Genomic DNA, 27471 nt, shown 5'->3' on the forward strand with positions numbered 1-27471 from the left:
AAACCGGAAGTGGCGCTGTAGCTCAAGTGGTAGAGCGCTCGCCTTGAGCTGAAGAGCTGAGGGACAGCGCCCAGGCCCAGAGTTCAAGCCCCACGACGGACAAAAAAAAAAAAAAGAAAAAAAAGAAAAAATATTAAAATGACTTATTTGACAGAAGAGCAGAATAACACGTAACAGTCTGAAGTATATATATATTATATATTTAATGTTTGTGTATGTAAATAGGATTGGCAGGATTCCTGAAGAACATGCTAAAACAGTGCCAAGTTTGATTTCTCATCCACCAGCTAGAATGTCTATATCACTTACATTGTCTTCTTTACCTTGTTTCTGCTATTTTTCCTGGTCATAAAAGTAACCTGTTTTTTCCTTTCCTAGGTGGTTCTGTGGTTGTCATGCTGGGCCAGAGAACTGCGGGACGGGGGTGGGGAGGCACAGATCTCTTTCCTACACCACAGGCTCATGTTAGACTTTCCGTCTGGCATATCAGGATGAATAAGTCAGGAGTGCTTTGATGTTGGAGGGAGGCCTCCTCACTCTCCAGAATCATTTTCCCATGGGAAATGCACCTGCCACAGAGAGTCTATAGGACAATCCATCAGAGTTCAGGACAAAACATGCATATTATTCATGTTCTTACTCAAAATATAAAATAACATGAAAACTTAATCACTGTAAAACAACAACAACAAAACCCATGCATCTGCATTCTGGGTCTTGTCAGGCTTCCCCCAAAGGAAGGGTGACAGGGAGCAGCCTCACTGAAATCCTTTGACACATTGTGATAGAAAGAAGCAGACAGGGCCACTGTTTATGTAGCATCTAGTCTCAACTAAAGTAACCCTTGCCACAGTGCCAAGTGATTCAAAGATGCTGCAGATAGAAGATAGCATTAATTATGCGAGCAAAGTAAACAACTAGAAAATGGCAGAGCTGCTGCTTCTGGCATAAAAAAACACAAAACCTAGGAGACTTAAAAAATAAAAGGAGTCCTTTGGATCTCAAGTCAAAAATGCCAACTCTTAAAAAAGACTGAGGTACTCTATAATAATTGCTATTAACAGTCAGCTTCCCCTTAATGTATATTGTTCTTTGGAATATTATCCATTTATAGGGTGAGGTCATCCTAATTAGGAGGACATTTAAATATATTTCCCAGCATATGAAGACAAATAGCTATGGGATTATATTTCTTCTTCCCCCCCTTTTTAGAATGTTGAATGTTTAAAATCAATCTCGTATTTAATAGAATCTAGTGGCAAATATTTCTGGGATCTTTCTAGCCAATTCACAGTCCAAGTAAATAAGAATCCTTCTATCATCTGGGAACATGTGTACTTTCTGATGCTGCTATGTAATTTATAAATAACAATATGTTGAGTACATGCCCCAAAATGTCTTTGGGATGGGTTTGTATTGTCAAAAGTGTTTAGAGGGCTGGGAATGTGGCTTAGTGGTAGAGTGCTTGCCTAGCATACACGAAGCCCTGGGTTCGATTCCTCAGTACCACATAAACAGAAAAGGCTGGAAGTGGTGCTGTGGCTCAAATGGTAGAGTGCCAGCCTTTAGCAAAAGAAGCTTAGGGACAGTGCCCAGGACCTGGGTTCAAGCCCGAGGACTGGCCAAAAAAAGAAACAAAAGGTATTTAGAGACCCTAGTCCTAAAGAATTGGGATTTTAAAACTGGTAGTGGTGCTTTAAATTACTCAGGAAAACTCTCTTACCTTTCTTGTTGTACCTCAGAGTCCCCATTCTCTTGTTATTACTCCCTGTAGCCCTTGACACTAAGGAGATTGAAATGAAGATCCAGACATCCATATATGTACGGCTACTAAGCAACTTGTTGTTCATGAAACCAGTTTCTGTACATCTTGAGAATAACATGCTTGAATATTCAGTAATGAGTTGTGCAAATCATAGGCCTTCAGTGTACCTCATTCATTCATTTAATACTCACCAGGTGCTTTTTATTAATGAGCTACCACTGGAGCTCATTAATTATTAATGAGCTACCAAACAAACTACTAGAGACAGTAGTTAATAAACATCTTCATTCTATACTGATGTTCACATTCTTGGTCCAGGAAATAACTCTTTCCTTCTGGCTTTGATTTGAAATTATATAATGTGTGTGTGTGTGTGTCTCTGTGTGTGTGTGTGTGTCTGTGTGTGTGCGAGTGATTCAGTCCTCAGATTTGAACTCACTACATTGTTGGCACTGCCTCTTGAAATCTAAACATCAGTGAGAACCCTATAAGAGCATACTCTTTATGCTTAAATCTTTGATGTTATATTCCATATGTACAAAAGAATGCAATAAGGAATGTTAATATATCTGCACATGGCTTAAGTAGTAGAGCACTTGACTAGCAAACATGAGGCTTTTAAGTTCAATCTCCAGTACCACCAAAAAGAAAATTAACACATATACTTAAAAGAAAAATAATGTAACAAATATCCATAAACCTGCCATAAGCACTAGTATATTGGCAGTTATTGTGTTTATTTTCCTGTTCTCTTGCCTTCCTATAAAGATAGCTATGTTCATGAATTTCATATTTTGCTATTTTTTATTTTTAATCAATAGTTTTGTATGTCCACCTAACCTATATGTTTTTTGTTTTGGTAACTTTTAGACATTGTGTATTGTTGGTATCATATGCAATCCTTTGGAACTTTATTCATTTTTACTGCTTCATTGAAGTCCATTATATGAAAACCACAGCTGGGCGCTGGTGACTTTATGCCTACTTCGGAAGCTGAGATCTGAGGATCATGGTTCACAAGCCCAAGCAGACAACTGCTAGAGGCTTCTGTCTCCAATTAAACAGCAATAAGCCAGAAGTGGAGCCATGTTGCAAGTGGTAGAACCTCTGCTTTGAGTGGAAAGAGCTGAGCAAGAGTATGAGGTCACCAAGTTCAAGCCCTAGTAGTGGCACACACAAAAAGAAAGACTGGTGTGCAGGTGACAGTGACAGCTGTCAGAGCCTAGATTCACATGCAGTCTATGCACAGCCACAGCACTGCTTAAAGTAGCGTAAGGTTGTGGATTGCTTTTAGTCTCTAGGAATTTCTTAGCCTGTATTTTTGGGGACCTACAGTATGGGGCATCAGTAAATAAATGAGGCCTAGAAGATAGAGGGATCCTGTTACACAGCTCTTGAAATCTCATCCTAATCAGATTTTCTTAGTGCTTTTTAGACTGAGGTGGTTTATAATTTGCGGGTGATGAAATTCACTGTTCAAATTAATTTGGTGTGTTTACAGGTGGTTGCTGTGTATGGAACTTTATCGGATTTGCTTTCTGTGGCTAGCAGTAAACTTGGCATAAAAGCCACCAGTGTGTACAATGGGAAAGGCGGACTGATTGATGACATTGCTTTGATCAGGTAACTGTCGCCTTTTTCTACACTGCCAGGAGTGTGCCTTTGGCTTCTTAGTGCTGTGCTGTTTCCCTTAAGGTGGCAAAGTGATCATCTAGAATTAGCTCTTTGGACTTAAGATGAATTGATCAGATAGAACTCTTAGTATATTTCAGTGTATTGATGGTCTTTCTGCAAAGCTCACACGTGGCATTAAATTTTTTCTTCTTTATGGTACTTTACATAGATTTAATAAGACATGCAGTTGTTTTCCTCCCTCCCTTCTTTTCTTTCCTTTCTCTACCCCTTCTCTTTCCCTCTCTTTCCCCTTCTTTGGCAGTTTCTCACCATGTAGCTTAGACTAGCCTCAAACTCATGATCTTCCTGCCTCAGCCTCACAGGTGGTAGAATTAGAAGCATGTACCCCCATGCCCAGCTTGGCATGAAGCCTTTTTGCGTGTGTGTATGTTCATCTTGGGGCATGAAATCAGGGCCTGGAGACTGTCCCTAAGCGTCGGAGTTTTTTGTTGTTTTTTGTTTTTCGCTCAAGGATAGCACTCTACCACTTGAGGCACAGCACTACTTCCAGCTTTTTCTGAGTAATTCATTGGAGATAAGACTTTTCTGTCTAGGCTGGCTTTGAATCATGATCTTCAGACCTCAGCCTCCTGTATAGCTCTATATACGTCTGTTTATTGCTAAATTCTTTTCATGAGAATGCTTCAAATTCTGTAAACATCATAGAGACTTAATTTTGTGAACACATGCTTAATGAAGTAGAATTATAAGTAGAGGTAGAACCCAAGTTCAAGTCCCAGTACCACAATAGTACTTTGGGAGAGTTGTTTCTGGTTTTTATCCTAGGCAGATTATCTTTTTAAGCAACCATCCCATTCTTTCCTTAGAGGGTCAGAATTTTGGACCAGGAAAGAGATCATGAACAGAAAATATGGTAAACAGAACACAAATTACTTTTTAATGCCAGCAATGGTGTGGTTGCTTTTCTGTGGGTTGCTAAATTGGCAAAACATGAGTTTTTAAAATTGATGATGTGAAGATAATGATGCAGTAAATTACAGTGTGTACCGAGGGCAATCTCTGTGTAAATCCAGGACAGATGACCTTTCAATGTATTGTACTGCCTTTGAAGTTAACCAGTTTTAGTCTTTTCACTTTACAACCAAGGAAGCTAAACATCTGAAAAATTATAGGACTTAGCTGATCCAGGTCACGGATTTTTGTTAATGAAAGGAAACTTGTATTCTAGTCTGAAAAAGTTAACCAGCACATGAGCAAGTAGAGAAAGTCTGAACAAACCAAGAGGATTTCATAGTTTTTCAGAACCTGTCTTCTAGTCCATCTTCAGTTTCTGTGGATGATTGGATCAACCTAATTTTCAAACAAATTCTGCTTCTAAGAAAACCTCAATGTGCTTCTGGGCTGTCTTACAGGTCATGTATGGCATAGAAGGATATAGTGGAACTGTGCAGTGTGTACCTGCTCACTGGCTTCCATCTCCAGTATAGTCTTATCATTTATTTAGACTGACACTGGGCTGGACTGGGCAGGAAGGCAGACACGCACTGATATCTAGAATTGCAGGTTACATTTTGGTGTGACATGGGAGCATTAAATATTTAAGATTTCCCCCGGGCGCCAGTGGCTCATGTCTGTAATCCTAGCTACTCATGAAGCTGAGATTTGAGGCTCGAGATTCAAAGCTAGGAAAGTCCTGAGACTCTTATATCTAATTAACCACCAGAAAACTGGATGTGGCGCTGTGCCTCAAGTGGTAGAGTGCTCACCTTGAGCTGAAGAGCTCAGGGACAGTGCCCAGGCCCAGAGTTCAAATCCCACAGCTGACCAAAAAAAAAAAAAAAAGAATTTAGATTTCCTTGTATTTTTCCTGATATGGAAATTTATTTTTATTTCTAAAACATGTTGCTGCTTTTGAGTTTAGAAAGAATTTCTATAGTTTATTCACAGGTAAAGAATTAAGATTAAAAATAGAAGTTGACTGTGGCTTTAATCATCTCCTTTCAGCATAATAGAACATTCTTAAATTAATAAGAAGGCCAAATGACTATAATTTGCATTGTGATTTTTATTTTTTTTCTCTTCAAAAATGTATCCTGTCGAGCAATTGCTGGTGGCTCACATCTGTAATCCTAGCTACTTAGGAAGCTGAGATCTGAGGATTATAGTTCAAAGCCCTCCCAGACAGGAAAGTTCGTGAGATGCTTATCTCCAGTTAACCAGCAAAAAGTCAGAAGTGGAGGTGTAGCTCAAGTGGTAGTGTACCAGCCTTGAATTAAATGGCTAAGGGAGAGCACAAGGCCCTGAAAAAGAAAAAAAAATCATCCATGTACAAAATCTTATTTGAATTTAAATGGAAACATTAGGTTCCAAGGGTAAATAAAACCCTGGAAATTTAGCTTCTTCACAGAAAGATTGATAGCAACAGTCTATCCTGTACCGAATTCTAAGGAACAGTTCCTATAATCCACAGATGATATGATGGTGGCTTTTAAATTTTTTTGTTTTCCCAGGGATGATGATGTTTTGTTTGTGTGTGAAGGAGAGCCATTTATTGGTAAGTAACTTAAAAGCAATTTTCTTTTGCCAAAATGATAAAAAAAAAGAAATGATAAATATTTTTCAATGAATTTTAAACTTTTTAACATTTAAAAAGTTGTTCAGTTATACTTAGTTCTCCAGGATCATTGGCTGTCAATATTAAAGTATATTTTTTATTTGAATTATATGATCATTTCAATATGGCTTTAGTATGTAGTTACTCTTTTATATTCCTTTTTATGTTCCAGATTTGGAAGTATTTATAACTCATGATAAAATAAGATGATTTTGATTTGATTTTGATTTTGATATTTTAGAAATTATAACTTTTAAAAGTTTCTCTTTATTAGTAATTATCAAAATTTTCTCTGAGTGTTTTGTCACATATTTACAAGCATGTACTCCTTGCAGAAAATTATATCAGCCAAAAATAGTTGGCATCAGCTACACACAAAGGCATACCCATATATTACCCTTAGACTTGGAACAAAACATATATAACTGAATTTCTCAAAAGAATGAAGCTTTCTAGGCTGGTGCTGGTGACTTGCACCTGTAATCCTAGTTACTCCAGAGGCTGAGATCTGAGCATCAAGGACCCAAACTAGCTCAGGCAGGAAAGTCTGTGAGGCTCTTCAATCTCCAGTTAAATAGCAAAAAGCCAGAACTGGAGGTGTGGCTCGGGGTCGAGTGCCAGCCTTGACTGAAAAAGCCAAGCAAGAACATGAGCTCCTGAGTTCAAGACCAAGTATCAGTACCAAAAATAAATAAATAAAAATAATATTAAGTTGGGTTTTTTTGTGTTTTTTTTAAAGCATGTAGTAAATAGTAGATTCAGGCCTGGGTGTGGGAAGAAACCACCAGAGCAAAAAAAGGGGCTGGAGGTATGGATGTAGCAGTAGTGCACCTGTCTAGTAAGCGGGAAGCCCAGTTCAAACTACACCAGAACATGAAGAACTTCTTTAAAAGTTGATCTTTCTTAACTTTTTTCCTAGATCACCCAAAAGATTTTCTTCTCTTAAGTAGAGCATTCCAGTAACGTATTTCTTTGTGTGCGAGGTTGTTCTGGGTTTATTTTCTCAGTATGTGGAATGTTCTTTCAATATCTATTTTTAAATAATGTATATTTTTACTTTAGAAAAACTTTCTTGAACTTTAAATCACAAGTTTGATCTTCTTCCCTCAATTTTCTTCAACACTTGTTTTTTACATTTGAAACCTTTTGTAAATATATTTTTCTCTTCTCTTTTTTACCCTTTCTTTTCCTTTAGGGATTATCTGTTGTGTTTCTTCTAATATAATCCTCATTTCTGAAATGGCTTTAGAGTTCATTTTCTCATTTCTGAATTTTATAATCCTATGTTATGTTGTTGTATCCTTTGCATTCATTTTAGCCTGTTGGGATATTAGGTTATGATTTTTAATCTATTGGCACTTCTTTCTGATACATTTTCATTGTCTCTAGGGATGTGATTTTTTTCTATTCTTTTAATGCTTTTCTATGGATTTGATCTCAATACTTCTTTGCTGCTCATTTTACATGAAGTTAGTTTTCCTTAACCTGAGAAGGGAGGCATGGCAGGGGTACTTTTTCTAAGTTCCATGACTCTCATGTTCTTTTCTGTTTTTTTCTGGGGTATTAAATAATACAGGATTCATTAAAAAAAAAACACATTCTGGGTTGGTAAGCCTTCATAACTCTTACCTGAACGCCTTTTTCTTTTGTCTCTGGTCTTTTTGTTGAACTTGGTTTCCTCCCCAGCTTCTTATCTTCTGGGGCATTGTCCTTATGAGGGAGTTCTGCCTGGTTGCTTTGCAAACAAGACAATTTCCAGCACTTTAGATCTTAGTGCAGCTGACTTGTATCACCCACTCTAGGGGTGCGCATGCTGGCCCCTTATCTATTTTCTATAGTTAAATAGGCACATTGAACTGTGAAGGCAACACCTGTGGAACAATCTGGAATTCTGCGTTCATGGTGGATGCTGTTACTTCTCTGCTTTCCTTCACAAATGCTGACAGCAGCTGCTCTTGCGGCTGTGGGTGTGGGTAGTGGGTAGGAATGCCCTGTCGCCTCGTTTTGTCCTAGGTTCTGCCAGGGGTTGTCCTATAGTGTTATCAGATGCTTTTATGGTGGACTGAGTTGAAAATTTATCCTACTGCCATCTTTACAGCATTCTCAGTCTTAACACTTTTTATTATTTTCTGCATGTCCTATCTAGATCCTCAGACAGATTCTAAATCACCGGAAGGACTGTTTGGGTCTAACACAGATTGGCTAACCCTAAATGTTGGAGGACGGTACTTTACAACTACACGGTAGGTTGTATGGGTGTGTGTGTGTGAGAGAGAGAGAGAGAGGAGAGAGAGAGAGAGAGAGAGAGAGAGAGAGAGGCAGAGTAAAAAAGACTGTTATAGACCATGATAATGACAATTTGCCTTATAAAGGTTAAAATGTGTTTGTGACTTTAAGTATCACTATCTCACAAATTCTGTGAAATTTGTGAGATTTATGTAATCACTTAATCTCAATTAAAAAAATTACTTTTTTTAAAAGACTGCATGTACAGTCAAAATGAACAGCATTAGATGAGTGTGAATGCACACCTAACATCCCAGCACTTGGGAGCTGAGGCAGGGGGATTTCGAGTTTGCTGTCAGCCTGGACTGAGACAAACTATCAGAGAAATGTTAGATCAGAAATATTTGTCACTGGGCACAGTGACTCCTGGAATCCTAGCCCACCTGAGGTGGGGATCAGGCGGGTATAGCTTGAGGCCAATCAGCCAATCAAAAGAAGCGAGACTCCATCTCAACCACTGGCTGGGTGCAGTGGTATGTGCCTGTCATCTCAGGGACATGGGAAAGCACAAGTCGGAGGATCACAGTCCAGGCATAAAGTGAGGCCCTGCAGTCGTATATCTTGCTTAAAGGAAGCTAAGACAATATTTAAATCAAAGGAAGCTCCAATGAACTGTGGTAAAAGGCAACTTAACTTTACATTTTTATTTTCCAGCATCACTCCTACCAGGTTAGATAACATGTCAAGTGTACTCTTGACTTAAACAGGTTTGTTTATAAAGACACACAGAGCCAGTGGCTGACTTAAACAGGTTTGTTTATAAAGACATACAGAGCCAGTGGCTGACGCGTGTAATCCTAGCTACTCAAGAGGCTGAGATCTGAGGATCACGGTTCAAAGCCAGCCTACGCAGGACTGTCCATGAGACTCTTACCTCCAGTTAACCACCAGAAAACCAGAAGTGGCACTGTGGTGTACTGGCCTTGAGCTGGAGAGAGGGACAGCGCCCAGGCCCAGAGTTCAAGCTCCACGACTGACCAAAAAACAAAACAAAACAAAAAAAAAAACCCACAGAGAAATCATTTTATTTTTTTAGGAGCACCTTAGTGAATAAGGAACCCGACAGTATGCTGGCCCACATGTTCAAGGACAGAGGTGAGTACCAGGCGCTTTTCCTGTTCTTTGTGATCTATTTGTATCTGTGTGCTGACTTAGCAGTAAAATAATTCTTACAGGATTAAAAACTGAGGGTATATGATAGCTTTTCCTGCATATATTCTAATGTCATTTTTTGTTCCTGGGGGGTTTTTGCAATAAAACACAGGTGTCTGGGGGAATAAGCAAGATCACAGAGGAGCTTTCTTAATTGATCGAAGTCCTGAGTACTTTGAACCCATTTTGAATTATTTGCGTCACGGACAGCTCATTGTAAATGATGGCATTAACTTATTAGGTGAGTTTTTCAGATGTATATTATTGGCACACAAAGGTATGTAGAGAGAGATGGGCATAGGTAGTCTTTGACTGGTGTGTGTGTGTGTGTGTGTGTGTGTGTGTGTGTGTGTGTATAACTCATACTTTTTAATTTTAGATTCTAAGATTTAAATTCTATCACAAAGAACTTTTAAGATTTTTGCTTTGTTTTTGTGACTGACTTGGCATTAAGTTACAGATCTTGTTACATTGGAAAATAGAGTGGTGCAAAGAAGCAGCCATGCTTTGGGACCTTATGATTCTTTCTAGTGGACCCTCAGTTCTACAACTTACTAGAAAATTAACTTGGGGAAAGTCCCTCAGAGTACCTTTTGGAAAGGGGATATTAGATTTTATTACCCTGACCTACTTCACAAAGTGAACAAATGCCTCATTCCAAAGCAATGATTGCACATTTGAAAGCTTATAGACTTCTGTATTAGTAAACTTTGTATTATTGCAACAAAATACTCCAGTCAGCTAACTTATGGAGGGAGAAGAGTTTAATTCACAGTTTTGATGGCTCGAAATCCAGGATCAAGCAGGCTTGTATGGGCTTAGTCCCTGGTGAGGACAGGAAGTAGCATATCATGGCCAGAGCATGTGTCAGAGTATGTGATCACATCCCAAACCTGAGCAGAGAGAGGGAGAAAGTGTCCCGTGGTCCCTTTTGAGGGCATGCTTTATTTATGCCACTATGTTTCTGGGATGACGGGTCACATGTGCCCCCATGTCAGCTTTTTAAAGATGGATTCTAACTTTGTGTGTGTATGTGTGTGCGCGTGTGTGTGGCAATGTTGGTACTAGGGTTTGAACTCAGCCTTATGCTTACTATCTGGGTGCTCTACGACTTGAGCCATGGCACCCAACTTTAGGGTTTCTTGTTGTTGTTGTTGGTCATGAGAGGCTTGAACTCAGGGCAAGGCTAGCGCTGGACCACATTGAGCCATAGCACCACTTCCCGTTTTCTGGTGGTTAATTGGAGATAAGGGTCTCATAGACTTCCTGACCAGGCTGCTTTAAACCGTAATGCTCAGATCTCAGGAGATCTTGATAAACTGAGGCAGGCCCCAGTAGAACTACTTAATAGTGGATTTCTTCAGGGAGGTACTCTGACGTGGCTGTCCCATGGGGGAAGTCCAGAGATGGGCCCTGGCGTGAACAGAAAACCATGTGCTAGTGTGGCTCCACAGGCACTGTGTTGCCTGTCCATGAGAGTTATTTGATAATTGGATCATTAGAAATTGAGTTGGGTTTTCACAGAGCAGATCATGTTTAGGTCAAAGAATGGTGGCACACACGTGTAATCCCAGCTATGCACAAGGCCAAACCAGGAGGACCAAAGTTTGAGACCTGCCCAGACAACAAAACTTAGTAAGACCTTCTCTTTGAAACAAGCCAGGTCTGATGGTACATATCGGTAATCCCAGCTATGCAGGAGGTAGAAGGATTTCAGTCTGTGACAAAACATAAGACCGCACCTGAAAAAGAAGCAGTGGGGAAGGGGTGATGGCTACAGTGTAGAGGCCCTGAGTTCAAATCCCAGTACTACAAAATGATAACTGTGAGGGGTGTAGCTACTGAATCAGACTAAGCTAACAGAAAGTGCTCAGGTCCTGAGTTCAAGCCTTAGTAACAGTACATTAAAAAGAAAAGTTTCTAGCCAGGCGTTGGTGGCTCATGCATGTCATCCTAGCTACTCAGGAGGCTGAGATCTAAGGATCACAGTTCAAAGCCAGCCTGGTCAGGAAAGTCTGTGAGACTTATCTCCAATAAACCACTAGAAAACCGGAAGTGGCGCTGTGGCTCCAACGGTAGAGCACTCGCCTTGAGCTGAAGAGAGCAGAGACAGCACTCATGCCCAGAGTTCAAGCTCCATAACTGACCCCCCCCAAAAAAATAGTTTCTAAATTATACTTCAGAGTTTTGTTATGAGGCTGATGTAAACTTTTATTTATTTCTACCATTTTCCAGTTCAGTAAGTAAAAGATATTTATGGCAAACCTAATCAGATTCACTCCATTAAAAAAGTAGATGAAATGTTAAGATTAAATGAACTAATCGTTTTTATTGGATTCTCAGTAAAATCACCAAATCAGTTGCTTGTGGCCAGTTTAAAGTAATTATCTGAAATAATTTTGCAAATGGAAGGCTCTTGTTTGAATGCATTAGTTTTCTGGTTTTCCCATTGCAGAGCAGCTGGCTTGCAGATCTTTCTCAGTATTTTATTTGTACTTTGTAAACATGAGTGCCTTGCCCGCTCTTAACTCGTCTGTTGAATTTCAGTTCCATTGTGAGAATGTAGCACATGGAAACGAGTGGCTGGCTGCGACAGTGCCCTGCTTCTTGTTCCCACAGGTGTGTTAGAAGAAGCCAGGTTTTTTGGCATTGATTCATTGATCGAGCACCTCGAAGTGGCAATAAAGGTGAGGCTTTTTAATTTTTCAATTTGATCAGCAGTGATTTATTGTGGGTATCCCCCAAAAGCCCCACTAATTTCTTAAAATACCTTTTTCAAGAACTCCCAACCACCAGAGGACCATTCACCAATATCCCGAAAGGAATTTGTTCGATTTCTCCTAGCCACACCAACCAAATCAGAATTGCGTTGCCAGGTAACCAAAGCATGTTTATGTGACATCTGTATTGCACAAGTACGAGTAGCTTTGGTTTTGTTTTCCAACAAGTTTCATTGTTCTGTCTTCATCCATGCAAATAAACTCCCTGGACAGTGGCATCCTCCGGCACTCTCTGTTGGGTCCAACCCCCTCCTAGGGTTTTTGTTCTGATTTTGTCTTGATTTCCTTTTTCCTGCAACATAAAATTTAATTATGGGCCACACCACTAATTTCCTTTCATAATGGCTATCCAAAGAGAGATACACTTGCCATTTTTATTATCTAAGTGTGCCTAGTGTACCAGTTTTTGAATACTTTAAAAAGTATTTGCCCAGTTGCTTATGTGTGGTTAGTCAGTAGCATATACTTTTACCTTTACATATTATAGCAGCAAATATCCATTTGTTTCTTAATAAAATTCCTGAGTTCTTGAATTAATGAGGTCTAAAGCATTACTAAAATTTTAACTAAAATCACACTGATTAGCAGGTATGTCACTGGTAGAGATTTTTCCTTAGAAGCTTCTATGTATAAGTGAAGTACAGACAGACTATATCCTAATATATGCAGAGTTCCTTATGAGAAACACACTTAAGAAATATATTCATGATCTAAATTGCATTTGTGTTTTGTAATAAATTCCCAAGTGACTGAATTACGGCGTGCTTCTGAAAAGCTTTGATGGTTAGCTGTAGAGATTAAATTCAATTCAGAAGATGATTTAAAGACAATGACACTTTGTGCTTTTTATTTCAGGGGTTAAATTTCAGTGGTGCTGATCTTTCTCGTTTGGACCTCCGATACATTAATTTCAAAATGGCCAATTTAAGCCGCTGCAACCTTGCTCACGCAAATCTGTGCTGTGCAAATCTTGAACGAGCTGATCTTTCAGGATCAGTGCTTGATGTAAGAATCCTTTTGGGCTATAAGGAAAATTAAAACCAGTATGTCTCATGTGAAGTGGGCATGTTGTAAATTTGGTGTTTGCTTCTTTTGAAACAATTCTTTGTTGTTTTGTTCTGGGGACTGAACTGTATCTGGTAGGCAAGCATTGTGCCCCTTGAGCCAGGCCCTCAGTCCCTGAAACAGTTCTTCTTCAAGAGAACTTAAAAAAATCAGTTCTTCCTGGCTTCCATTAAAAGTCTTGTAAATATTGAATGTATTGAATTTGGTCTTTTCCTATGTCATTTTATTGTTTGCACTGTGGGACCAAAGTATACATCTTAACCAAGATTGTTCTCTTGCAGTGTGCAAATCTCCAGGGGGTCAAGATGCTGTGTTCTAATGCAGAAGGCGCATCCTTGAAGCTGTGTAATTTTGAGGATCCCTCTGGTCTTAAAGCCAACTTGGAAGGTGAGAGCCTCTGATAAACGCCTGTTGTATGATGAGAGCGGAGGGTAATGAAAAGGCCCAGCAAAGTGGTTGTAAAGGGTAGCACCGGATAGATTGGTTTCCCGTCAGCTTCAGCGTGTGGTCAGTGCTCACACTCCGTGCTGCGCAAAATTGAGGACTCCAAGAAAGTAAAGCCTTGACTAGTCACTAAGGCTTTACTTGGAGAATCAACATCTTGACTTTCAAGTAAAGTAAACCATTTTGCCTTTTTTCTAGTCAATTGGAGGTAGAATCTTGTGGACTTTTTTTCCTAGGCTGGCTTCAAATGGAGATCTTTAGATTTCAGCCTCCTGAATATCTAAGATTACAGAATGAGCCACCCATGCCTAGCTCAAATAGAATATACTGACCAAAAGGCAGAATTTCACTATACACAAAGCCAGAAAGGTTGGGTTGTTTTTTTTTTTTGTCATGTTTTTATAAAGCACTAGCGTGCTGTTGTGTTCGTGAACTGGACATTGTTGACTTGTGGGTTTAGGAAGCTTAGTACTCATGTCCCTTCTCATAAACTTATGGAGGCATTTTATAAAAAGACCAGTTATCAAAAGACAGTTGATGTCTCTCCTCAAAGTACTGATGAGGTATTCTTATACTATTATCACACATAAGCAAATCATAACGTGGAAGTCTATATATGTAAGCTGGTTAAACTGAGATTTCAGGTTCATTTCCAATAGGAGTTTTAAGTTGAACTCCTCTGTATCCTGCAGGTGCTAATCTGAAAGGTGTGGATATGGAAGGAAGTCAGATGACAGGAATTAACCTGAGAGTCGCCACCTTGAAAAATGCAAAGTTGAAGAACTGTAATCTGAGAGGGGCAACTCTCGCAGGAACTGATTTAGAGGTGAGTTCACAGCATCTGATGAGTTCCAGGAGTCCAGAATTACCCATTGTATCATGCACAATTCACTGGAGTCACAAGCAAAGCTGTTGGCTGGTACAACAGCCAGGTAGCTCCAATGCAGCTGGCGGGCTGGGTTCCCTTCCCTTGTCCACATCAGTTTCAGTTCCAGAGCTGATCTACCACCAGTCAGAGACCGCTGCCCCAGGGATGGCGCAGGTGACGTTCAGCCTGCTAGCTTCCTCTCTCTCCTTGTCCTTGGGTCTTTTCCATGCAGTACATTTGATTGATGGAGGCTTTATTCATCTAGTGTACTACATTTTTCATAAATTTAAAATTCCAAGGAAGTTAGTTTAACTTTGTAATTGAGCCTCGGCCATCCCCAAAGACTTGAGCAGAATCTCCGTGTCATCTCCCTTTGTTGATCTCAGTTAATATCCAGCTCCATCCTGCCGTTGTATATGCATCTACCTGAAGTCACCAAATTGGGCCAGAAGAGTTGCATTTTCAGTGAAAGGCCATTCCGGCTGTACAAGTGTTAGGGCTGCAGAATGGACAGATCCACCTCATTTCTTAATAATTAAGTAAAATCTTAACTATGTTTAAAAATAGGCTACTTCATCTCATTTCTTTTGTTATTGTGTGGGATTGTGGTAAATTGGTTTAGATAATAGTTATTATATAGGAATTCATTCTGGATCCTCAAAGCCTTCTTCTAAAATATATGAGCAGTGGGTATGCTTCCTTTTCACCTTTCTGTTGAGCATGTAAACATGTTTTGTGGACATGTTTGTGGCTCAGGGTTACAATATAGATAGAAGAACCTGGCTTTAAGATAGGTGAGACGAAGTGCCCAGAAAGAGGTTGGTTTTACAGGAGCAGTGTCCTAATATGGCCACAGTCAGTCATTTCGTGAGGTATCAGCTGAGAACTTAATTCCACACATGCATTACCCAAGTCTGCCTTGGTCTTGCAGAACTGTGATCTGTCTGGGTGTGACCTTCAGGAAGCCAACCTACGAGGTTCCAACGTGAAGGGGGCCATCTTTGAAGAGATGCTGACGCCGCTCCATATGTCGCAGAGTGTCAGATGAGGTTTCAGGGGCTGGAGCAAGATGGCCAAGAGGAAAGATGGTTTCCTTAATCGTTTTCTTTCTCCACTCACTCAGATGTCTAGAAGAAATAACACTGTAAGGGAATTTTAAAAAACATTTAGCGGATTATGCTTTTTCTCAGTGGTGTATAAAGGGGGAAAAGTGGATTTCCCCCCCCCCCCCCCACATTCTGATTTTAAGAAAAACACTCACTTAATAGACATAGAGAAGGAATCTAGATTATACTGCTGCCTTTTGAATGGAGTGGGGGGGTGCCTGGTTTTGTGATCAGGAATAGTAGCTCTTACCTTTGCTTTTAAATAGGCATGATGTGGAAATACCATCTTGGTTGAAGATGCATTTGAGAATTTTAATTTATGAAAAGCACAACATATGCAATTATATTTATTGAATACCTAGATGCAGTATGGATATTTAAATTGTTAAACTTTATGAGAACATTGAAAAGGTCGTTCAGGTTGATAAATAGCTTTAGTGATGCCTCCTTCCTTTAAATACCTGCACACCTTATGAATGTGGTGAGCTCAGACTCCCTAAGGCTCTTGTTTTCAGGTTCATTTTTCTGATGTTTACTTTTTAGAACAAGTAGCTACATGAAAAGAATATCTTGTTCTTTCTCACTGAGGCAGAAAGGGCGGAAAGACCGTACCATGGTCGTCACTCTGAATCAGATGAAGGCAGATGTGCCTGTAGCTCTGGTGTCCCAGAATGAGCGTGGTGCAGGGTCATTCTTGGCAAGGTCCATCTACCAACACTGCTGGTCTGGTTTTTTTTTTTAGTACACGATCAACACGGGCATGGAAAGGTACTTCAGAACCAAAAATCCAAAGGTGCATCCTTAGTACTCATTTACTCCAAATGCCAATTCATAGGGCCAGCTTAGAAATTTAGTCTTAGAATTGCAGTGGACTTAAGAGTTAATCTGGCAGTAGAAGACCATATGGCGGCAGGGTCAGCGGAAAACCGCAGACTGGGGAATGAGGAATTTCAAGCTGATGTCTGATAGTAGCCACCGAAAAAAATGCATTTCAAAAGGCATTTGGCTGGTCTAAGGTGTGCCAGTTGGTCAGCACCTTTGCTTCTTTTACTTCTGTTTTCTGTTGCATGTGTTTTGGCTTTGTTTTGTTTAATCAAAATTTAGCCCAGTTTTCTTGAGTCATTATCTCTGTTACAGCAGCAGAGATGGAGCCTTTACTCCTTCCCCTTCCAGTGTCCTTATGTGTGCCCCAAGAGCAGGGATGGAAGCTGTGTCCAAATGGGTTCTGAATCCGATAGCCTCATCTTACCTTCGGCAGTGAGCCACGGAGAACCACCTGTCTCCTGGAGAAGGACGACATGGCTTCAGTATTTCTGTAGCTTCTCTCTCGACATATGCAAAGCTTTCCTCAGCAGAGAAGGGCTACCCGGCTCTGTGCGAGGAGGGCGCTTCTCTACAGGGGAAGGAAAGCAACTGTAGAAATAAATTATTTTCTTTGCTTTATTATTTTTACCAAGACAGAGAAGTATTGTATTGAAAGATATCTATTTTCATAATCAATATGTGCCTAAATTATATTTAAATCATTTCACTCTGTACTATATTTTCACAAATTATAGAGTATGTTTGTTCACTTAAGGGTACCTCTGTAGACAAAGCTAAAACTGCAGAAGGAGCTGGAAGAAACACATTGTGCTTAGAAACTGCATTAATAAACAATATGAAATGTTGGAGAGATATTCCTTCTATTATTTCCCTGCATTTCTCTGATATGGGCTGACAACCCTCCCCAGGGATTGGGGAGGTGGGTAGGAAATGTAGCATAGTGTTTGTTATGGACTAATCTGCTTGAAAGTCCATAATTGCAGATTTGTTGCTTTGGACGTGATTATTATCCTCTTTTCAGAATGCACCGTGCTAACAATATTAGTTATGAACAGAAAGAGGACAGTGCCTTCCAGTGATTTACTTAATTTGTTTGAGTTCCTCTAGCTGATGAACATGACCAACTTGCTTTATAAAGTTAAATATCTGGTCTATTCCCAACACATTTTTTGTTTGACAACTAAGAGAAAGAACTAGAAAGAAGTTTCCAACTATTGCCCCAGGGATGGAAAGTGCAGTCTACGCACATGGGTTCAAATAGTTGAGTTGGGGGAGGGAGGTTGGGGAGAAGTCTTAAACTCGAATTGTTTAGATCATATACATTGATAAAATTCAGTTCTTTGCTTGAGTACAGTCTAAATGAGCAGGAGTAGAGAACCACTGCACAGTTCTGCCATTATCTCAGAACATAGGAAAGTATCCACCAAACACCTGGCCTTGAGCAGCCAACCAGAAGCATAGATGCCTGTCCCATCACGTACCAAACAGTAGCATGGACAGACATAGCCCATTCCTGGTAAGGCAATACATATGTAACCCAATCTAGTTCCTTCAATTACTGTAGTTCCAAGGGAATTTTTGTAAGAAATATTGTCAAGATTCTTAAGAAGGTTTCCATTATAAACCAATTATTTCACATATTTTCTCTGTTCTCTTAACTAGAATGCTGCCCTGGAATCAGTTTTTAAGTCATGCTTAATATATGAAAAAAAAATCCTACAATGGTACTAAGTCCCTAAGGAAAAGTATATTTAAAATCAAAAGGTGCACTACTGCAAAGAAAAGTGGTTCATTATTTCAGCATGAAGCACCTTAGGTGAGGATTAGCTTTCTGGGCCCCTTTCATCACCTGGTGATTCATGTCAGCTGCAGTTAACCTTGAGTTCTTCCTGCTGAGATTTTACATTAGGACGGGGAAAAATGTTTTTCATCTGCCCTTCAGCAAGCTTATGAAATCATCATCATTATAACTTTGAGGTGTTTCAGTGTTAGAAATGAAGCAATTTTGGAGGAATAAAATAGGACAAAGTAAAATCCAACTTAAACCCAGTTTATTAAATTGAATTCGTTAGTAAATGGAGTTATGAGATGCCCAAAAAAGCAGGTCACTAAACATCAAAACACATTTAATTGCATAGTAGTTGGGTCGTCCAATAGTACAGAAAGTAAGACACAAATTTTCCCTTTATCTTTAAGGTTTCTGTTCCTAAGACCAGACCAATGCAGATTTAGAGAGCGTGCAGCTTAATGAATAATCTCAGACCATGTTTCTGTGTTCATCTTAAACATTTCAGAGCAATTCTCAAGTTCAATACCAGTTGATTGACACCTACAAGAAACCCTGTGATTCTTGTCTAGAAGTAAGGGGTCCACATAACAGGACTCCCAAGTCTTAACTTGAATCCCCAGTAGTCATAACCAAAACCAGAGTTTCTGTTTAGCAACACTTAGAAGTACACCCTTCAAGAAACGGAATTAAACAGTTTGAACCAACACTGTTCAAACCTAACGAATTCTTACTGAGAAATAACCTCTCCTTGTGTGTAGAGTGAGGTAAGCTTCTACTCTAGTCATCGTATCTAAAATACTTAAAATGACTCCAAGTCAGTCTTAATTTAGAATTCCCCACTAGCTGTATCCCCATCTTCACCCTGGAGAACTGGAAAACAATCATGAAAGAGGCTGGGCAAACCAGGGGAAAGTGAACTATGTACTTGAAATTTATATGGCTCTTTACTTGAAATCCTTAAAATGACATTATTTCCAGTTCCATGAACAAGTTGGGTTTTTTAGTGTATATCAAGGTTTAATTATCAGAGAAGATATTTAAAACAAAATTAGAAGAAATATGAGGACTAATCTGGTTTAAAAAATGCTGCCTCATTCATTCCTTGACTCATTTATTCAAACCTATATTTAATGAATTCTGACTAGATGCCAGGGCCTACTAACAGGTGATGATATAGGAGAGAATCTTTGCCAATCATGGGTTATATAAATCAGTAAATTATAGGAAGGTAATGAATGAGTAAAGAGTTCTAGTTATCTTTTAAATGCTTGTGTGAATAACATGTCCAAAGTCATGCCTTGGAGTAGGGGGCGGTATATCTATAGAATGTGGAGAAAGTTGCCAGGCTAGTGTCACATTTCCTGCAATCCCAGCACTAAGGTGGCCGAGGTAGAAAGATCATTCGAGTTCTCAGACCAGCCTGGGCAATATATTAGACCCTGACTCTCAAAGAAACATTTGGGTGCTTATTCCATACACTTGTTTCTCCCCTGTGCTTGATGCGCTGGGTACATGGGTTTGCTTATTTTAACTGTAAGTATCTATTAACCAAGCAGATCCATCAGTTTTCATCTGTGTTGTATGTTCTCACTCTCCATCTGTTTTAGTGCTGGGTTTCTTACCTTTCTCATGCTACCAAAGGCTTCAGAGGGCAGGAGGGACTGGTGAGGGACTGGTGGGAAAGGAACTGGGGGGTGTTTCCTCATGTTCGGTCTCATCTGCTTTAGGGTCCTGTATGGGTTGGTAAAATGACAATGGTCACCTATCAATAAAGCACATGGTTAAAATTGGAAACAACTCTGATCACCTGGTTTAAATCCTTCCTTGTGCAAATGGAATCCTAACAACTAAGACAAGCTTCCAAGTCTCCCGACTTCTAATTGCGTATTCTCTCTGGAGGAAGTTCTTGTGTACACATTTAACCTCACTTAATATCAGACATCTTTTTTCTTGGGAAGGCTGCCAATTTCCCCAAGGGAATCTTAATTAAGATTAAGATCTTAATCTCTTTGAATGGGGGTCTTAGCTCTAAAAGTTTTAGCAGAGGTTTTAAATGGCCAGACAAGTAAACTTAACAGATACACCAGCGGGTGTCCCAATTATACACACCATTAAAGGGCTTTATTTTAAAAATGACTATTACAAAAACCCTTTTTTTCATGTGCAACGTAATTTACCAGCAGGAAAGATTTCAATGGCCTAGCAAAATGTCATATAAAAAGGAAGCTAGGAGAATAGAAGAATCACAGTAGGCAACACACCTCAAAGGAAGCTTGAGATCCTGTTGGCTTTTGCATCCAAACAGGTAAAGTGTGTGTGTGTGTGTGTGTGTGTGTGTGTGTGTGTGTGTGTGTGCGCGCGCGCGCGCGCGCTATTGTATATCTCTGGGCTTTTTATACCCCTAAAAGTTAAGACCAGGTATGATGGTGCCTAAGGACACCTTGACCTTCAGTGACCTTGTCACCCTAGCCACACCCACAAATGCAGCCTTTGAAAAGAACCCAAAAGCTCATTGACCAGTTAATTTTAGCCACTTCCCCATTAAATGAAAATTAATTTAGAGGCAGGTGACAATTAGAACAATTAGAAGCTCTCAGCAAGCAAGGAAAGTGCTAGGACTCATCACCTTGATCAATATGGTGTGCTGTCATTGTTACAGACAGACAAGCCAGCAGTAATACTTGAAAGACTTCAGGACAGATTGTCAGCAAAATGTCCTTAGTACTACCATCTAGGCCTCTGAAAGCTAAGCAACATTATATGAGCCAGAAATATCTAGTAAGGGACTACTTTTCAAAGCAGGTGGTCCAGGCAAAATAGTTGAAAACCAATGAGTAAAATGTAATGGCAAGAATATGGGACTGATAACAATTGAATCCTGGGTTTTGATAAGCAAATAATAAAATGAGCACAAAATAGAACTGAAGATTAGAGTTTAAAGTGTGTGTGTGTGTGTGTGTGTGTGTGTGTGTGTGAGTGCACACGCGCACCCACGCGTGTCTACACATTTTTGTTTTGATTTGTCCCTGGTGGTTTAGAAACTCAAACAAGCAAGCAGATGTCTCTCTGTTTCAATGCCTGTGTGTAAAAACCGTGAGACTCCCATATCCCTCCCCTGAAGGGTTAACAATACCCATGCGGGGCTGTACCAGAGTAGTTCCTCACTCTTCCCCCTCCCCTCCCTCCCCCCCTCCCCCCCACTGCCACTGGTGCATTCTGTGTATGGATGTCCCGCAGCATGGAGCCGGTTCCAAAGCTGCTGGCTGCACTTGTTTTGCTGGCACTGTGCATGGAGTCCTGCTCCAGCCAGCACTGGTCCTATGGATTGCGCCCCGGAGGGAAGAGAAATGCAGAGAACTTGCTGGATTCTTTCCAAGAGGTAAGTCACCCTCAGCTTCAAAGTAAGATCTAGCTGATCTGTTACAGTTTGGTCATGACTATGACTATGACTACTACTATGACATGACTATGACTACCCAGGACACACAGGCCACCGAAGATAAGATGTGCACACTGCAGAAGCCATCTTCCTACCTTCAATTCAGACAAAGACTGAAAGAAGTAGGTCAGGACCAATGACAACACGGGCAAGACAGCGTGTCAGACTCTCTGATCTCTATGACATTCAATCAGCATCTTTCATATCGAGGATGGATGGGAGACAGACGTTTAAGCAGAAAGAACCTGGAGACTTGGAGTCAAGAGTTAGCAAACTTATGGAGGAAAATATTGTGAAGTAGAAAAGTATAGATTTAATTTCATATAGGTTAGATTACAGTACAAGTACCAGCATTGTCGTGGGGTACTTAAAAAATTATACAGTCTGACTTCTTGCCCAGCACAGGTAGCTTACACCTCTTAGCTGAGACCTGACAATTGAGGTTTGCAGCCAGCCCTGACAGAAAAATCCATGAATCTCTTATCTCCAATTAAGTAGAGTGGACAGAAAGACAAAAGACAGAACTGGAGGTGTAGCTCAAGTGGTAGAGCACCATTGGTGAGAAAAATGCTAAGCAAAAGCAAGAAGCCTTGAGTTCAAGTCCCAGGACACACATGCAAAAAGCTATTTATGTTAGCTGAGTAACATAAAAAAGTAAGGGAAAATTAGCTGGAAAAACTTAAAACCATTTCGTTTTACCTGGAAATAAATAGTTTTTTATTGTTGGTGGTGGTTGTGGGGCTTGAACTCTGGGCCTGGGCGCTGTCCCTGAGCTCTTCATCTCAAGGCAAGTGCCTTACCACTTGAGCCACAGCGTCACTTCCAGTTTTCTGGTAGTTAATTGGAGATAAGAGTCTCACAGACTTCCTGCCCAGGCTAGCTTTGAACTGCCATCCTCAGATCTCAGCCTTCTAAGTAACTAGGATTACAGGTATGAGCCACAGGCATGGCTTTTGTTTTTTGTTTGTTTTTGAGAAACTAAAGATAAAGTCCCAGAATCTGAAAGTCTCCTCTCAAGAGATGATATGTAAATAGATATAATATATAATAAACATATATAATAAATAATATATAAATAATATATAAATCTCAGTAAAGCCAGAAAGCAAAAGCCAACTCTATTCACAACTCTAAGCTCTTGTTTCTTTGTGTGTACCATTTTTTTTTATAGGCTCAAAGTACTTCCTTTCATCATGTCTATCCTTCCTATCCACAGCATCTCCAGTCCTGGTGTAAAAATGCCCAATGGGTCAGGCACTGGTGGCTCATGCCTGTTATCCTAGCTACTCAAGAGGCTGTGATCTGAGGATTGCAGTTCAGTTCAAAGCCAGCCCAGGGAGAAAAGTCCCTGTGAAACTCTTATTTCCAATAAACTACTCAAAAAAGCCAAAAGTGGCACTGTGGCTCAAGTGGTAGAGCGCCAGCCTTGAGCACAGAGGCTCAGGGACAGCACCCAGGCCGTGAGTTCAAGCCCCAGGACTGGCAAAAAAAAAAAATGTCCAATGGCAGCTCTGCCCTTAGTGTCTCCCCACAATCCTGATGCTGCAACTCTCTTCCTCTTTCTGGGGTCTACCACTCCTGGACCTCACGCCCCACAGATGATTTGTGGTGGAGATGGAAAATACCACTACATCTAATCAGCCCCATCTCCAACAATCATATTCTTTGTCTTCAGATAGCCAAAGAGGTAGATCAACTGGTAGAACCCCAGCGCTTCGAATGCAACGTCCACCAGACTCATTCTCCCCTGAGGGACCTGCGTGCTGCTCTGGTGAGTAGAAATGATTTCCTCTTTTCCTTTCTGGCCATATTAGGGTTTGAGTTTAGAACCTCCTGCTAGGCAAGGGCTCTAGCACTTGAGCCACGCCCCCAGGTCTTCTGGAAGTAATCTTGATTCAGCCCTATAGAGATGGAAAGGTTTGAGTACTACTAACACCCCTAGCACTGCCAGGGGGTGGGGGCTACCTTCCTAACTGTTGGGGTCCCTTTTATCTCTCCGTGTTCCTGCTGTGTGGCTAGACAGCATTCCCTGCTGGAAGAGCTGGTCTTCTCATCTGAAGTTGCATTGACATCTTGACAACACTTTTTGCAAATTCTGGCCAACAAATTTCTTCCCACTGCTAATTCTTAAAGTATAATTAGAGTACAGTTGGCTAATTATACTCTAAATCTCTAAGTACATCCATCAAACCTACTCAGCTGGTCCCTCAGCTGCCTAAGCAATTGTTCCAAGACATGGTTTTGGAGGATCCTGGGAAATGCCGAAAGCAGAAACATCTCTAGATGATTTTTCTCCACTTTGGATTTTAGAAGTCCAAACTGGTATATTTAGAGAGCCACAGATTTGATTTCTACGGTTTTTTGTTTTGTTTTTGTTTTTTTTTGTAGAACAAATTCTCACCCAAAATGGAAATCTACTAACTAAATATAGGCACCAATACTGGAACTTGAAGTCAGGGCCTGGATACTGTCCCTGAGCTTTTTGATCAGTGCTGGCACTTTATCTCTTGAGCCACAGCTCTACTTCTGGCTTTTTGCTAGTGAACTGGAGATGAGTCTCAAACCATGATCCTCAGATCTCTACCTCCTGAGTAGCTAAGATTATAGGTATGAGATACTGGGGCTGTCATAACGTAGGCTTTTGATGGGAAAACATAATACAAATCAAATGGAATACAGAAGCTATGAAAATGCAATGCCACTTTGAGCTCCACGGGTCACTTATTTGCAGCAGTCTGAAAAGCATTATGGTCAATTATCCATTATGCTCAGAAGAGGGAAAGTCTGAATAAGTCATGTATGAAGATAAAACTTAGTTTTCTTGAATGATTTCAACTCCCATGCCTTCAGGACAAGTAAGAAGAAGGGCAGACATCTCTATTTCCTCTCTTGTCCTAAACTTTCTTAATATCTGATAAAAAATAATAAGTAATGAATTCTCTCAAACATGGCATTACAAAGGAATTGAAAGAAAGGCTGGTTTAATTCACATTGATTACAAATTGCTGTCATCTCTTTCTTCATATTCTGTCCTGAAGCTATTATTATATAGATTTTATTCTTCTTACTACTATTAGTAAGCAGTTTGACAAGACATAGTTTGCAAGACATGTTGGCATATACCTGTAATCCCAGTACTCAGGACACTAAGGCAGGAAGGGATTGAGAGTTTAAGGTCAACCTGGTCCACAAAACCAGTTTGAGATCAACTGGGCTACCCAATGGGAACTTATCTCAAGCAAAAGAAAACAAATCCAGACGCTGGTGGCTCTCACCTGTAATCCTAGCTACTTAGGAGACTGAGATCTGAGGACTTTGGTTCAAAGCTAGCCCAGCCTGGGCAGGAAAGGCCATGAGACTCTACTCTCCAATAAGCTACTCAGAAAAAGCCAGAAGTGGTGCTGTGGCTCAAGTGGTAGAGTGCTGGCCTTGAGCTCAGGGACAACACCTAGGCGCCCTGATTTCCAGCCCTATGACTGGGGGGAAAAGTTTCCATCTACTGACTTCTCTAGTACTGTCTTGTTCATGACAACAAATGCACCTTCCCCTCCTCAATCCCTATTTTAGAAATCAAAATGTCACACATAGAACAAAACTCAGCTGGCCGGATCAAACTGGATACTATTTGTTACCTGTGTTTTTCAGCAAAGTCTGATTGAAGAGGAAACAGGGCAGAAGATGTAAGTCCATCTGCTGGAGTCTCCTCAACTCTGAAGTGTAGCAGTGACAAAGAAACTTGTGACTCATTATGTATGTATGGGTGTATCGTGTGACTTTCAGACATTCCCACATTGAGCGGCCCTATTTCCTAATAAAGCGATGTGCCATGGGTACAGTGGTAGAAATGTGCAAACATCTAACTCCCCTGGAGGGGGATGAGGTGACACCAAGTGTCTGTGCTCCCCCTCCCCCCACCGTCAATCCACAGGGCAACAGTCACGGTTTCCGTGCACGCTGATCAGAAGACACTGGTTCATCTAGCTTCCATAGGACCCGAACTTCATGTCTGACCATTAGTCACAGAAGTTAAGGCAGAGCCACGACTCCCTGCCATGTGGGAAGGAGTTCTCTCCCTAGATTGTCCTCACCCCTTGCAAAGTCAGGTGGAACCCCAGTAAGGCCTGGGGATGGGAGAAGGGGTCTCACGGGACTGCTGGTCTAGTGACCCTCGGGCTCCATAGGCTGGCCCAGGCACACACAGAAAGTGTGCAGCCGTCTTAGTCTAACTCCTGCTGCCGGATGAGGTGACCCACACCTCTGCCTCCTCCCACACTCAGGCCTGAGAGTTCAAGGCCAAGCTTGAGATATCTCAACAACAACCACAACACACCACAAAGCCCACATCTGGGCACTTGGTAAAGAAAAGGCTTACCTTGGCTCCTGATTTTGGAGGCTGGGAACATCCACCTTCCAGGTCACAACCTAAGGAAGAGGGCGTCGTGTGTGCCGCTGGTAACTAGGTGGTGGGCAAAGCACGGTGGGGGCACATGCAGAAGTGGCCACGGCCTCACGGTAATGAACGTGGTCCCGACTGAAACCACCTCCAAGACTTAACCCTGAGGGAGCTGCCACGGTGACCCAAACACCTCCAGTCGTTAAAGTCTCCCTACCTCATGTACCCTTACCTTGGGGGCAAGTTTCTAGCATAGGAACCTTTAGAGGTAACCACGTCCACAATACTAGAAGGACCGCAGACCCAAAGTAAGTGTCCACCTGCCTGTCCAGACAGTCCGCTGAAGACAAGAGCCTGAGTCCCCACGTCCCTCAGCCTTCAATTAGCATTACCTCCCTACCCTCTCCACAAAGACCAAAGTCAGGCTCCGGCATACCACCACCGCACAAACATTGTTACTAATCCATGGAGGGAAAACAGGTGTGATTATCTTTGTTCTGAGGAAACTGAGTTCCTGGGAGGTAAGAGCCCTGCTTGGTTCTGCCTGCTCCCACGTCCACCAGTGCTGGATTGACAGCTGGATTGAAGCTGAAACAGGACTCTGAGCCTCACCCGTAGTTCTCCATAGGCTCCAGGCACTGTAACACTAGTGTTTCCATTTATTCTCACTGATCACCATGAAATGGCCCAGGAGACCACTGGAAAAACTCAATAGCCAAGCATGGTGGTTGGTATATGCCTGTAATCCTAACTACTCAGGAGGTAGAGAGGTAGGAGAATCCACTTCTGAGGTTGGTCTTGGGGCAAAGAATGAAAGATCTATCTGAAAGAATCACTAAAGGGGGGGGGGAAGAGAGGGTGGGAGCACATCTCAAGTGTGGGGCCTTTCAAGTGTGAGGTCCTGAGTTCAAACCCCAGTACCACCAAAACAACACATCCCAGCTTAGGTAATGTCTAAGTCACAAACTTCACGGGAAATGTGTAGGCTCCTTTTTCTCTCCTCATTAGACAAATGAAACCTCTGCTCCCCTACTCCCTGCCCTTCCACCCACAAAGAAGATGCTAAGAAATTTGAACAGGGGTCAGAAAAGTAGGGGAGTGATGAGATCTGTAGTCCATTCGTGGAACAAAAGAACAATCGTGTTATTTCACTAATACATACAAGCAGGAGCTGAGCTTCTATTTGCCAATCACTCAGCAACTATTTTTTTATGAAACAAATATAACCTACACTCTCAAATACATTCTTAAAGGTACCATGACACTTAATGTATATGTTGTACTTGGAACATCAGATTTCCACGGGCACA

The 27471-nt window shown here is 41.0% G+C and overlaps 2 protein-coding genes across 4 annotated transcripts; both read left to right on the top strand.

Moving 5' to 3' along the window:
* Positions 1-2771: 2771 nt before the first annotated feature.
* Kctd9 (potassium channel tetramerization domain containing 9) lies at positions 2772-17392 on the top strand. 3 transcript variants are annotated; one of them, XM_013034462.1, is made up of 12 exons: positions 2772-3041; positions 3267-3388; positions 5911-5954; positions 8161-8257; positions 9337-9395; positions 9565-9693; positions 12072-12139; positions 12233-12328; positions 13088-13237; positions 13579-13684; positions 14434-14567; positions 15541-17392. In XM_013034462.1, the coding sequence occupies exons 5-12, from the start codon at positions 9368-9370 to the stop codon at positions 15655-15657; spliced, it is 828 nt and encodes a 275-aa protein (XP_012889916.1). In that variant the 5' UTR covers positions 2772-3041; positions 3267-3388; positions 5911-5954; positions 8161-8257; positions 9337-9367; the 3' UTR covers positions 15658-17392. The 3 variants fall into 3 exon arrangements, 2 of the variants coding, with proteins under 2 accessions (XP_012889916.1, XP_012889915.1); XR_001175732.1 differs by lacking the exon at positions 2772-3041 and having other exon boundaries at positions 3122-3388; positions 15541-15753; positions 16853-17392; XM_013034461.1 differs by lacking the exon at positions 2772-3041 and having other exon boundaries at positions 3122-3388.
* Positions 17393-21555: 4163 nt separating this feature from the next.
* On the top strand, positions 21556-25479 carry Gnrh1 (gonadotropin-releasing hormone 1 (luteinizing-releasing hormone)). Its single transcript, XM_013034441.1, has 3 exons — positions 21556-21708; positions 23444-23539; positions 25414-25479. Exons 1-3 carry the CDS (start codon positions 21556-21558, stop codon positions 25450-25452), a joined length of 288 nt encoding a protein of 95 aa, XP_012889895.1. The 3' UTR covers positions 25453-25479.
* Positions 25480-27471: the final 1992 nt, after the last annotated feature.

Source organism: Dipodomys ordii, unplaced genomic scaffold (assembly GCF_000151885.1).
Source record: "Dipodomys ordii isolate 6190 unplaced genomic scaffold, Dord_2.0 Scaffold189, whole genome shotgun sequence".
Lineage (NCBI taxonomy): Eukaryota > Metazoa > Chordata > Mammalia > Rodentia > Heteromyidae > Dipodomys > Dipodomys ordii.

Bases quoted from the DNA above. Each gene is read 5' to 3' on its own strand.
- Kctd9 (XM_013034461.1), top strand. From the start codon at position 3,228: ATGAAATTCACTGTTCAAATTAATTTGGTGTGTTTACAGGTGGTTGCT. The intron at 9,396-9,564 runs GTGAGTACCAGG...AATAAAACACAG, and splicing joins CCACATGTTCAAGGACAGAG to GTGTCTGGGGGAATAAGCAA. The intron at 12,140-12,232 runs GTGAGGCTTTTT...ACCTTTTTCAAG, and splicing joins ACCTCGAAGTGGCAATAAAG to AACTCCCAACCACCAGAGGA.
- Gnrh1 (XM_013034441.1), top strand. From the start codon at position 21,556: ATGTCCCGCAGCATGGAGCCGGTTCCAAAGCTGCTGGCTGCACTTGTT. The intron at 21,709-23,443 runs GTAAGTCACCCT...CTTTGTCTTCAG, and splicing joins TGCTGGATTCTTTCCAAGAG to ATAGCCAAAGAGGTAGATCA. The intron at 23,540-25,413 runs GTGAGTAGAAAT...TGTGTTTTTCAG, and splicing joins GGGACCTGCGTGCTGCTCTG to CAAAGTCTGATTGAAGAGGA.